The sequence below is a fragment of the Anopheles coustani genome, chromosome 3, assembly GCF_943734705.1.
Source record: "Anopheles coustani chromosome 3, idAnoCousDA_361_x.2, whole genome shotgun sequence".
Lineage (NCBI taxonomy): Eukaryota > Metazoa > Arthropoda > Insecta > Diptera > Culicidae > Anopheles > Anopheles coustani.
This window is the reverse complement of record NC_071288.1, coordinates 11,351,016-11,363,645: the sequence shown is the minus strand read 5'-3', so window position 1 is coordinate 11,363,645 and position 12,630 is coordinate 11,351,016. Positions and strand designations below refer to the sequence as shown.

The 12,630-nt window shown below is 40.1% G+C and overlaps 2 protein-coding genes across 2 annotated transcripts; both read left to right on the top strand.

Moving 5' to 3' along the window:
- Nucleotides 1-2,589, top strand: LOC131260784 (membrane alanyl aminopeptidase-like). The gene is made up of 4 exons (XM_058262605.1): nucleotides 1-653; nucleotides 730-2,062; nucleotides 2,139-2,329; nucleotides 2,415-2,589. Exons 1-4 carry the CDS (start codon nucleotides 1-3, stop codon nucleotides 2,587-2,589), a joined length of 2,352 nt encoding a protein of 783 aa, XP_058118588.1.
- Nucleotides 2,590-5,526: 2,937 nt separating this feature from the next.
- LOC131260780 (membrane alanyl aminopeptidase-like) lies at nucleotides 5,527-8,364 on the top strand. The gene is made up of 6 exons (XM_058262600.1): nucleotides 5,527-5,550; nucleotides 5,641-6,224; nucleotides 6,305-7,637; nucleotides 7,714-7,904; nucleotides 7,990-8,155; nucleotides 8,233-8,364. The coding sequence occupies exons 1-6, from the start codon at nucleotides 5,527-5,529 to the stop codon at nucleotides 8,362-8,364; spliced, it is 2,430 nt and encodes an 809-aa protein (XP_058118583.1).
- Nucleotides 8,365-12,630: the final 4,266 nt, after the last annotated feature.

Genomic DNA, 12,630 nt, shown 5'->3' with positions numbered 1-12,630 from the left:
ATGATCCTCTGTAAAGATGCTGAGTGTACGCCTTTAAATTTAAACAATCGTCTGTTAGAATTCGAACAGCCCGTTGAAGAACCGACCTTAACAGAACCGAAAGAGTATCGACTAAACGAAGACGTCTGGCCATCACATTACGACCTCGAGATAAAACCGTACTTTGCAAACGAATCGAAGAAGTCTGCATTCACGTTTGATGGTATTACCACCATAACGATCACCACCCTTAAAGAAGGTGTTAGTAGCATTAAACTTCATCAGTCGGAACTGGACATCCAGTCGTGGAACTTATTGCGCAGAAGCAACAGCCAGATGGTGCGGCAGGGGAATGAAACGTACGATCCGCAAACGGAAATTCTAACGTTAGAACTGGCTGAACCATTACTGCCGAAAGTTGAGTACTTGCTCACTTTCCACTACATTGGGGTTATTCAGGAAAAATTGCGTGGCTTCTACAGGAGTTCCTTCAACAGGAGTGGCGAACAGGTATGGCTTGGTACGACCCAGTTCGAGCCTACGGATGCGCGACTTGCCTTTCCTTGCTTTGATGAGCCCAGATTTAAGGCCACATTCGAGCTGAAAATTAATCATATACCACTGGAATATAGTGTGTATTCTAACACGCCCATCAAAAGCAGCGTGGATTTGGGGTAAGCTTTACATCGAATATGTTAATAAATGCCTGATATCCAATTTATATGACGCTGTTTTATCTCAATGTTCTAGCAATAACCGGTCGTTGACAAAGTTTGGAGTCACACCTAAAATGTCAACCTATTTGCTGGCATTCATTGTGGCACCATTTGAGATGACAGGAGAGGGCCAAATTCGAGGTCTGACGCGTCCCGGTATTTCGAATCAAACTAGTTATGCTGTGCAAGCAGGATTGAAACTGCTTCAATATCTCGAAGATTGGATTGATTATCCGATCGGTAATTTCTATGAAATATTTCCCATTTATATGGCCGCCATGCCTGACTTCTCTTCTGGAGCGATGGAAAACTGGGGCCTTATCATCTACAAAGAGTCCTTTCTACTGTATGATCCCCTGGAGGACACCAGCTTAGATCAGCAAAAAATCATGACCACAATAGCGCACGAGCTGGCTCATCAGTGGTTTGGAAATCTGGTCACTTGCGACTGGTGGAGTGTCACCTGGTTGAACGAAGGTTTCGCAAACTACTTGGAGTATTTTGGCACGGCTTTGGTGGAGCCTGACTGGGAGCTTGAGCAGCAGTTTGTTGTGGATTCGCTACAGAAAGCAATGCAGATGGATGCTAGCGAATTAACTCATCCACTCACGAGTCCCGTTCACTCGCCACTCGATGCGCTTCGAAAGTTTGACTACATTTCGTACAATAAAGGTGCCGCTGTGCTGAGAATGGTGGAGCATTTTCTCACCAAACCCATTTTCCAGTTAGCTTTGAGGGAGTATGTCAAAGCACAAGCGTTTCAGACCGCACGTCCAGATGATCTGTTTGCAGTATTGGACCGCCACAAGGCTAATACTAGCGCCTACATTGAACCGTGGACAACACAACCAGGTTTTCCACTCGTGACGGTCTCCATGACGGAGGGAGGATTCACTTTGACACAGAAACGGTTCTTTGCGAATGGGACGGACAACAACGAGAACTCGCTGTGGCCTATACCTGTAACCTATGCCACCAAGCCGGAGGATTTCGCCAACACCATGCCGACGTTCGTCACTGCGGCCTCTTATGACGTGCCGATCCCAAATGCTTCTAGTGTGCGTTACTTCATAGTCAACAATCAGCAAGTGGGCTACTACCGGGTGAACTACGAGCCGAAGCTATGGGATAAGATTAGTAACGCCCTGCGGAGTGACAACTATGGTGGCATCCATGTTCTCAATCGTGCACAAATTGTGGACAATCTGTTCAACTTAGCCGCGGCAGATGTCATGAGTTACGCCGCATCACTGAAGATCCTCGACTATCTAAAGACAGAAACCGAATATTTACCCTGGCTGGCGGCCGTTTACGGTTTAGATAAGCTTTCCCAAAAAATTCAACCAGACGACGAAAAACTGTTTTCGGTATGAACAAACAATCCACTGCGAAGAGTTGTTGCGGCTTACGGCACATTGTTTTGTTTTTTGTTTTGCATTTCAGGACCACATTCTGGACATTTTTGAGACAGTCTATAGGAAGGTGGATTTCCGACCACCAGTAAACTCGGAACGCCGAGTAAATTCTTATCTACGTCGGAAGGTACTTCAATGGACATGCCGGCATGGACACGAAGACTGCAGGCGAAAGGCCGTTGAGGAATTTGAGCGATTCCGCAAAAATCCTAGCGTGAAGTACGTACAAACCACTAATCTGTAGCACTTACCAGCGATGAGAGATTCGGTTATTCCAGTTTTGATTTGCTTTTCCAACTCGTAGGATTCATCCTGATCTTCGTGATATCGTGTACTGTGAAGGGGTACGCAAGGGCTCGGCCATCCAGTTTGATTTTCTTCTGAATCGCTACCAAACGAGCAATGCGACCAAGGAAAGGGACCTCATATTAAAAGGGCTAAGTTGCGTCGAAGAAAATGACCTTATACACGTACGTTAAGGAACTGCACTATTTGTATGGTGACTTTAACATGTTACTTATATTTTTTACCTATTTCAATCATACAGAAATATTTGAGCTTTATGCTTTCTCCGAACATGAGTGAAAACTTGTGGCGTTCAGTTGTTAACAACCCCCGTATGGTTTCGCCCGCGATAACCTACATTGTGGAAAACAGCGAAGCTTTGATGGAGCTGTAAGTTGACTGCATGAAAGCTTTCGTAGTGCAGCTGATAAATATGAAACCCATTGTATTTCGTTGCAGCAGCCATGAACCGTCATACGTAATAGCCACCATCCTCACACTCCTGACGCTCTCCAAGGATCCGGCTGACAGGAACATAATCAAAGAGTTCGTTTATTCCCACAAGGAAAAATGGGAAGATGATGATTTCATTATCGATTCTATAACAGCGTTTGATGATAAGCAAAAATCCAGCATGAATTACCGTAATGACATTCGCGACTTTTTGCTAGCAAAGGCTGGAAGTAGATCTGCGTCTTCCAGGCTTATCTTTAGCTCTACATTCACCCTTTGCATTGCTTTGTTAGCATTTTTAAGATGGTAAAGCTTACCCAACATGAAAAGTAGAAATTTCGATTTAAGTTAGTTAGGCTGTTCAATCAATGTTAGAAACCGGCATCTTTGTGTAAATCAATCAAAGGGTTAACTCTGTACTACACCGTAGCCTAGGTGTGTATTTTTGAATAAATTAGCGTTAAATTATGAATAGTACATACAGAAATACAATGTAAGTAAATGATAGTGGTACTCGCGTCAGTCAGATAATGGGACACACAACATCTGAACTATAAAGTTTTGAATGTCGCATAAATGTTCTTTGTTTCGCAGACGTGCTAATAAGTAAACGCATTCAACATTATATGGTTTGTCATGATAGATAATCTAATATATAAAAGTCAACATTGCCTGTATATGTATATATAAATATGTATTTGCTCGGATAACGTCAAATCTACCGGGCCGATTTGCACCAATCTTGGCTGGAAGGTAGCTAATTTTTCCAGGTTGAATTATTTGATTTTTTTTTATTGATATCTTCATATCTCCCTACCCCTCTCCAATAACTTTCCTCTAAAATTAATGAACAACAATTATAGCTCAACGATTATTAATCAAATTTTCACATATGGACATAGCGTGGGTTAAAATTTCATCTATCTAGGATAAGGAGAAAGGAGGGCTCTCACACTACTCCATACCTCAAAAATGGTAAAAATACAATATGGGTACAAATTTATCAATTTCGCTAAATATATGTTCTCTAAATCGAATGGCCTTACTCTTTTTGTTCAATCTTAGCCCAGACTCCCTGTACCCCCCTCTTCAGTAAAACAATAGCAATGCAAACGAAAAGCATTGATTCTTATCACATGTATGCAACTGCATCAAAAATCGTAAAAATGTAATATGGGTATCATTTCCGTACTATTTGGGGTATCTAAATCGATTGGTCTCAATTTTAGTGCTCAATCTCATGTCAGCCTAATCAATTTGCATTGTTTGCAAAAATTGTTGATATTAATGACATACATACAATTGCACCACGATAAAACTTCCGTTCTGGTATGCACCAAACTAGATTTGAGGGTTTGTTAAGTTTGTTATTCTACTCTAACTTTATTGATATCAAACCCCTCCTTTACCTCTACCAAAATCCTTCACAAAAATTATTTCTAGGCAAAAAAAAGGAAATTAATTAAACTTCAAATCGTGCTTTAAAGCATAAATTCTGCAACTCTTACAGTGATTAAATGGATTGGCTTATCATTAAAAAAATTAAAATTAAAAAATAAAGTAAAATTGTAGAAAATCTTTAGGACAAACCGTTTACACTACAGAACGGAAAAATGCTAAATTATAAACTTTAGTTTGCCCTGTTGTCCTGGTTCAACTGGGTTTCCAGCATAGTTTTCATCATACTGAAGCAAGTATTCATTAATTTTGAATGTAAGCACCAAGAAGGAAGCACAGTTAGATAATTTTGTGCAAAGTGTGCGTAAAAATGATTATACTTTCTAAGAAATTCCTTCATGCATGATCGATGGTGGCCAGAATGTTTGAATGAAACCAGTGTTGTTGATAGTGGTGTAGATGGTTTTCCGTTATTTTCAAAGCATCTAATCACGAGATATTATTCTTTTCAATTGCTTCTAACTATCGATTGCACCCCTTTGATTTATTACAAATTTCAAACGAAGTTATTTGTTGTAAGCCATTCGCTATGTTATCGAGAATCAAATGAATCATCACAACTATATGTAATAACTTATTCAATCAACGATGCGATTGAACTTTTGTTAAATATATTTATTATTCATATAAATGGTCAATAGTAAACAAAGAACGGGAGTCAATTACTAAACAAAAGTGGGATGAGTAATGAATAGATAGACTAAACGTAATTATTTGTTATGTTTTGTGTTACACAGGTTATTTAATTTTGTTTCTCTCGACAAATACAGCAAGAATGTGCAATGGAAATACGTGTTGCGCATTTGAAATGGCATAAGCCCGACCCAGTTGTAAAAATACATTTAAGCTGATAAAAGCTAACCTAGACTTTGAAGGGACGTGCCTACACATCTGTACCTATCTTTGCTATAAATAAGACGATCTACTGATGCCTTAGCTCAGTTCCAGCTGAGAGCGTCTCAAAGTGTGTAGATTGTACCACGTTGGAATAATATAGTTGGGTGTATTTTTGCATATTTATACTCACGGTCATAGGTGAAAGGTGAATCGTAAATATTTATAAGGAATTGTGCGGCACATTGTACTGAATCATCAAATGAGCAAATGGAATTTACGCAATTGAAACTAACCCGTGATTCACATACAATAGTTTATGTATTCGCATGAACTGGTTTAATGGCTGGTGGTAATGAAATACGGATGTTTTATTTCATTGCAGAATGATCAAATTACTACGGTTAAGGGTGATACTCATCATCTTAGGAATTAGCCACTGGAAAGATACTGAGTGTACGCCTTTTAATTTAAACAATCGTCTGTTAAAATTCGAACAGCCCGTTGAAGAACCGAACCGAACAGAACCGAAAGAGTATCGACTAAACGAAGACGTTTGGCCATCGCATTACGACCTCGAGATAAAGCCGTACTTTGCAAACGAATCGAACAAGTCTGCATTCACGTTTGACGGTATTACCACCATAACGATCACCACCTTTAAGGAAGGTGTTAGTAGCATTAAACTTCATCAGTCGGAACTGGACATCCAGTCGTGGAACTTATTGCGCAGAAGCAACAGCCAGATGGTGCGGCGGTGGAATGAAACGTACGATCCGCAAACGGAAATTCTAACGTTAGAACTGGCTGAACCATTACTGCCGAAAGTTGAGTACTTGCTCACTTTCCACTACATTGGGGTTATTCAGGAAAAATTGCGTGGCTTCTACAGGAGTTCCTTCAGCAGGAGTGGCGAACAGATATGGCTTGGTACGACCCAGTTCGAGCCTACGGATGCGCGACTTGCCTTTCCTTGCTTTGATGAGCCCAGATTTAAGGCCACATTCGAGCTGAAAATTAATCATATACCACTGGAATATAGTGTGTATTCTAACACGCCCATCAGAAGTAGCGTGGATGTGGGGTAAGCTTTACATAAAAAAATACATAAAAAAAATGCCTGAAGTCGAATTTATATGACACTGTTTTACCTCAATGTTCTAGCAATAACCGGTCGTTGACAACGTTTGGAGTCACACCTAAAATGTCAACCTATTTGCTGGCATTCATTGTGGCACCATTTGAGATGACAGGAGAGGGCCAAATTCGAAGTCTGACACGTCCCGGTATTTCCAATCAAACTAGTTACGCTGTGCAAGAAGGATTGAAACTGCTTCAATATCTCGAAGATTGGATTGATTATCCGATCGGTAATTTCTATGAAATATTTCCCATTTATATGGCCGCCATGCCTGACTTCTCTGCTGCAGCGATGGAAAACTGGGGCCTTATCATCTACAGAGAGTCCTTCTTACTGTATGATCCCCTGGAGGACACCAGCTTAGATCAGCAACAAATCACGACCACAATAGCGCACGAGCTGGCTCATCAGTGGTTTGGAAATCTGGTCACTTGCGACTGGTGGAGTGTCACCTGGTTGAACGAAAGTTTCGCAAACTACTTGGAGTATTTCGGCACGGCTTTGGTGGAGCCTGATTGGGAGCTGGAGCAGCAGTTTGTTGTGGATTCGCTACAGAGTGCAATGCGCATGGAAGCTAGGGTATTGACTCATCCACTCACGAGTCCCGTTCACTCGCCATTCGATGCACTTCGAAAGTTTGACTACATTTCATACGATAAAGGTGCCGCTGTGCTGAGAATGGTGGAGCATTTTCTCACCAAACCCATTTTCCAGTTAGCTTTGAGGGAGTATGTCAAAGCACAAGCGTTTCAGACCGCACGTCCAGATGATCTGTTTGCAGTATTGGACCGCCACAAGGCTAATACTAGCGCCTACATTGAACCGTGGACAACACAACCAGGTTTTCCACTCGTGACGGTCTCCATGACGGAGGGAGGATTCACTTTGACACAGAAACGGTTCTTTGCGAATGGGACGGACAACAACGAGAACTCGCTGTGGCCTATACCTGTAACCTATGCCACCAAGCCGGAGGATTTCGCCAACACCATGCCGACGTTCGTCACTGCGGCCTCTTATGACGTGCCGATCCCAAATGCTTCTAGTGTGCGTTACTTCATAGTCAACAATCAGCAAGTGGGCTACTACCGGGTGAACTACGAGCCGAAGCTATGGGATAAGATTAGTAACGCCCTGCGGAGTGACAACTATGGTGGCATCCATGTTCTCAATCGTGCACAAATTGTGGACAATCTGTTCAACTTAGCCGCGGCAGATGTCATGAGTTACGCCGCATCACTGAAGATCCTCGACTATCTAAAGACAGAAACCGAATATTTACCCTGGCTGGCGGCCGTTTACGGTTTAGATAAGCTTTCCCAAAAAATTCAACCAGACGACGAAAAACTGTTTTCGGTATGAACAAACAATCCACTGCGAAGAGTTGTTGCGGCTTACGGCACATTGTTTTGTTTTTTGTTTTGCATTTCAGGACCACATTCTGGACATTTTTGAGACAGTCTATAGGAAGGTGGATTTCCGACCACCAGTAAACTCGGAACGCCGAGTAAATTCTTATCTACGTCGGAAGGTACTTCAATGGACATGCCGGCATGGACACGAAGACTGCAGGCGAAAGGCCGTTGAGGAATTTGAGCGATTCCGCAAAAATCCTAGCGTGAAGTACGTACAAACCACTAATCTGTAGCACTTACCAGCGATGAGAGATTCGGTTATTCCAGTTTTGATTTGCTTTTCCAACTCGTAGGATTCATCCTGATCTTCGTGATATCGTGTACTGTGAAGGGGTACGCAAGGGCTCGGCCATCCAGTTTGATTTTCTTCTGAATCGCTACCAAACGAGCAATGCGACCAAGGAAAGGGACCTCATATTAAAAGGGCTAAGTTGCGTCGAAGAAAATGACCTTATACACGTACGTTAAGGAACTGCACTATTTGTATGGTGACTTTAACATGTTACTTATATTTTTTACCTATTTCAATCATACAGAAATATTTGAGCTTTATGCTTTCTCCGAACATGAGTGAAAACTTGTGGCGTTCAGTTGTTAACAACCCCCGTATGGTTTCGTCCGCGATAACCTACATTGTGGAAAACAGCGAAGCTTTGATGGAGCTGTAAGTTGACTGCATGAAAGCTTTCGTAGTGAAGCTGATAAATATGAAACCCATTGTATTTCGTTGCAGCAGCCATGAACCGTCATACGTAATAGCCACACTCCTCACACTCCTGACGTTCTCCAAGAATCCGGCTGACAGGAACATAATCAAAGAGTTCGTTTATTCCCACAAGGAACAATGGGCAGATGATGATTTCATTATCGATTCTATAACAGCGTTTGATGATAAGCAAAAATCCAGCATGAATTACCGTAATGACATTCGCGACTTTTTGCTAGCAAAGGCTGGAAGTAGATCTGCGTCTTCCAGGCTTATCTTTAGCTCTACATTCACCCTTTGCATTGCTTTGTTAGCATTTGTAAGATGGTAAAGCATACCCAATATGAAAAGTAGAAATTTCGATTTAAGTTAGTTAGGCTGTTCAATCAATGTTAGAAACCGGCATCTTTGTGTAAACCAATCAAAGGGTTAACTCTGTACTACACCCCTCCCTTACCTCCCCGAATCTAGAATTAGCGTTAAATTATGAATAGTACATACAGAAATACAATGTATAATTGATACATACAATGATAATTGTGCCCGCGCCAGTAAGATAATGGGACACACAACATCTGAACTACATAGTTTTGAATGTCCCACGAATGTTCTTTGTTTTGTCGACGTGCTAATAAGTAAACGCATTCAACATTATCTGTTGTGTCATGATAGATAATAAGCGGTTCATTATCAACCAATACTATTTCACTCCCGGAAATTGATTGTCACATCAATTCTTTCGTCCAACAAAACAAATTAAAAATTGCTTCAAACAATTAAGAAAAAACTAAAATTTCAATGGTGTTTTTTTAATTTAGAATTAAAATAGACGGTTATTAACTGTCACCTTTCCGCCAGTTAAATACCATTCGCCTGAACGCGTATTTCCTAGAGATGATACCACCACTGATATGAACGTGTCTGGGACTGGGCAAACTGTCGAACGCCACTGGTTACGATATTTACTGCAGCTAATTATCATTTAGTGTTTATAGCCATATTGACGCTGGAGGCTGAGGGAGATCTAGGTAGGAGATGGTTGTCCATTTAACCTGCATGAGGCGCAGTGATAAGCCTTGCGCAGCCTCCGGACATGTTCAGCAGGGAGAGTGTACCTTGTTTCGGTTGCAGCTTCTCTAGTCACGATTAATCAGGTGCGATACTCACATGTGGACAGATTTCTACCCAAGGAGAAGCGTACCTACCAAAGGTGTACGCGTCTACAAAAAACACCTCGCCAAGTGTTTTTTGGTAGGCTTTTTTGACATGCACACCTCATAACCAGCCAAAGGTGTATTTTTGGTAGGTTTTGGTAACATGCACACCTCCTAACCTACCAAAGGTGTTTTTTGGTGAGCACTGGTGTTTCTAGAACAACTAGCTGTCAAGCATTTGTTTACTGTGGAGGTGGCAGGCCAGAGAGCAGTATGTGTCCTCTTAATTGCAGCTCAATAGTTCATTCGACCGCATATTAATCGATTGTTTATCGAAATTGTGTGATTGTTTAGTGTAGTGTTAGTAGTTTCAATAATACACAACAAAATATTAGTTGTAGCTTCAAAAAATGTTGCAACTTTTATATCAGCTAAAGAAATTTATATCAGCTAAAATGGTGTGAGTTGCTTGTATGTTGCATTTTTAACAGGAGTCCGTTTGAATCGGCAGATCAATGATTGTTTTTAAACTATACTTTCTAGGAAATTCACTCATACATGATAGATGGTGGCCAGAATGTTTGAATGAAAGCAGTGTGATGGTGGTGTAGGCGGTTTTCTGTTATTTTCGAAGCATTCAATCATGAGAAATTATTCTTTTCAATTGCTTCTAACTATCGATTGCACCCCTTCGATTTATTATAAACTTCAAACGATGTTATTATTTATTGTAAGCAAATCGCTATATTATCGAGAATCAAATGAATCATCGTAACTACATGTAATAACTTATTCAATCAAAGATGTGATTGAACTTTTGTTCAAATTTTTTAATACTAGCTGATTAACCCGATTTCATCCAGGTAGAAATAAATTCCTAACTGAAGAGTGTTTGCATTCAGTATCAGTTGGACCAGGACAACAGATAATCGACGATTATTTAAGAGCACTTCTACCATCACCCCACGATATTTACGGTGTCAAATAGTGTCTTTTTTTTAAATCCGTCGCATCTGTCGTAGGGTGATATCATTTTCTTTTTAGATATTTTCTATCGTTCAGGTGTTTGAAATTTAGAGGCAGGAAGGAGGCATAAGAATGTTGGACATTTCACACTTGAAAAATTGGCTTTCTTATAATTATGTTTGGTTGAATTGATTAGACCGATTTTGTATGATTGAGAATATTTGTTACGTAGGAGAGATGAGATTGACCACCCAAAGTGTAACCATTCGATTTAGTGACCCCAAATTGTACGAAAATGATACCCATATTGAATTGTAACCATTGTTTAGCAAAGATATAGGATCTTACCCCTTCCGCCAAATGGATGAAATATTCTCATTTGTTGGCTATATGTTAAAATAGTATGAGGTCCAATTTTTGTAAGAACCCTTTCCATAATTAACGAATTATTATTATTTTTCATAATTGTAATTGATGGGTGTTCGAAAGGGGGGGTAGGGAAGGAGGGCATTAGAAAAAATACAAAATTAGCTACATTCCAGCCAAGTTTGGTTCAGATAGACTTGGTAGATTTTGCGTAGCATACATGTGATAAGAATTAACGCTTTTCATTTTGAGCATTGCTATTATTTTGCCGAAGAGGAGGAGGGTAGAGGGAGTCTGAGGTAAGATTGAACATTAAGAGTAAGACCATTCGTTTTAGAGACCAAAAATAACTCGAAATTAATACCCATATTGTATTTATACCATTTTCGTGGTATGGGGTAGTATGAGAGCCCCCCTTTCCCCTTCTTTTAGAAAGATGAAATTTTAATTCATGCTATGTTCCTGTGTGAGCAGTATGTGTACCAATTTTTGTGAAAATCCATTCAATAATCGTTGAGTAATAATTGTTTTTCATTAATTTTAGAGGGTAGGTGTTCGGGAGGGGTAGGGAGGTATAGGGATATCAACAAACGAAGTTCAGATCATTCAACCTTGGAAAATTAGCTACCTTCCTGCCAAGTTTGGTGGAAATCGGCCCGGTAGATTTTGCGTGATGCGATCACATACATATATATATATATTTATATATATATACACAGGCAACGGTGACTTTTATATATTAGAAGATTCAAATAAATGGTGAATGGTAAACAAAGAACAATAGCCTATTACTAGACAAAAGTGCGATGAGTAATGAATGGGGGAGCATATGGCCCTAGTTGCCGGTCCTTAACCCACAGAGGTCTACATCACCAGGTTAGTTGGCGAAGGCCCAGGAAGCTGGATTCAACAGCCGTACTGGTGTAAAATCTCATAGACTAAGAAGAAGAAGAAGCGTAATGAATGGATAGACTAAACGTAATTATTTATTATGTTTTGTGTTACACAGGTTAGTTATATTTGTTTCTCTGGACAAATACAGCAAGAATGTGCAAGTGAAATACGTCTTGCGCATTTGAAATGGCATAAGCCTGGCCCAGTTAAAGTTTTGAATGTCCCATAAATGTTCTTTGTTTCGCAGATGTGCTAATAAGTAAACGCATTCAACATTATCTGGTGTGTCATGATAGATAATAAGTCAATAATTTATAGGTTCACCAACCAAGCGGTTCATTATCAACCAATACTATTTCACTCCCAGAAATTGATTGTCACAGCAATTCTTTCATACAACAAAACAAATTAAAAATTTCTTCAAACAATTAAGGAATAACCAAATTTTCACTGTTTTTGTTTTGTTTACAACATCAGTAAGAACATCAGAGCTTTTAAGAAGCTTTTCAATTGTTACGCCCATTTCTATTCTGTGTCAACGAGGATAAGTAAACTGGTTAAGTGACCTATCATAAAACGCAGATAACGGATATCATCAACAACTGATAAAAACCAACTGCAAGCTTCTCTATAAAAAGGGATTCCGATCGATGCGATCGGCAGTAGAAGGTGTGCTTTCCTGTAAACTGAGCAGGTAATTGTGCTTCTAGTTGTCTGTTTAGGCTGCAGTGTGCAGAAAATTTGCATTCAAGTGTTGTTAACACATGTGGTTGTTCAAGTGTTTTTAACACACAAGTGATTGGGCTTTTACATATTTTTAAGTGATATTGCTTTTACTCTCAAATTAT

Excerpts from the sequence above, each read along its gene's own strand:
- LOC131260780 (XM_058262600.1), top strand. The coding sequence starts at position 5,527 with ATGATCAAATTACTACGGTTAAGG. Across the intron at positions 7,638-7,713 it reads ACGACGAAAAACTGTTTTCG|GACCACATTCTGGACATTTT; the intron begins GTATGAACAAAC and ends TTTGCATTTCAG. Across the intron at positions 7,905-7,989 it reads CGCAAAAATCCTAGCGTGAA|GATTCATCCTGATCTTCGTG; the intron begins GTACGTACAAAC and ends TCCAACTCGTAG.
- LOC131260784 (XM_058262605.1), top strand. The coding sequence starts at position 1 with ATGATCCTCTGTAAAGATGCTGAGTGTACGCCTTTAAATTTAAACAAT. Across the intron at positions 654-729 it reads AAAAGCAGCGTGGATTTGGG|CAATAACCGGTCGTTGACAA; the intron begins GTAAGCTTTACA and ends TCAATGTTCTAG. Across the intron at positions 2,063-2,138 it reads ACGACGAAAAACTGTTTTCG|GACCACATTCTGGACATTTT; the intron begins GTATGAACAAAC and ends TTTGCATTTCAG.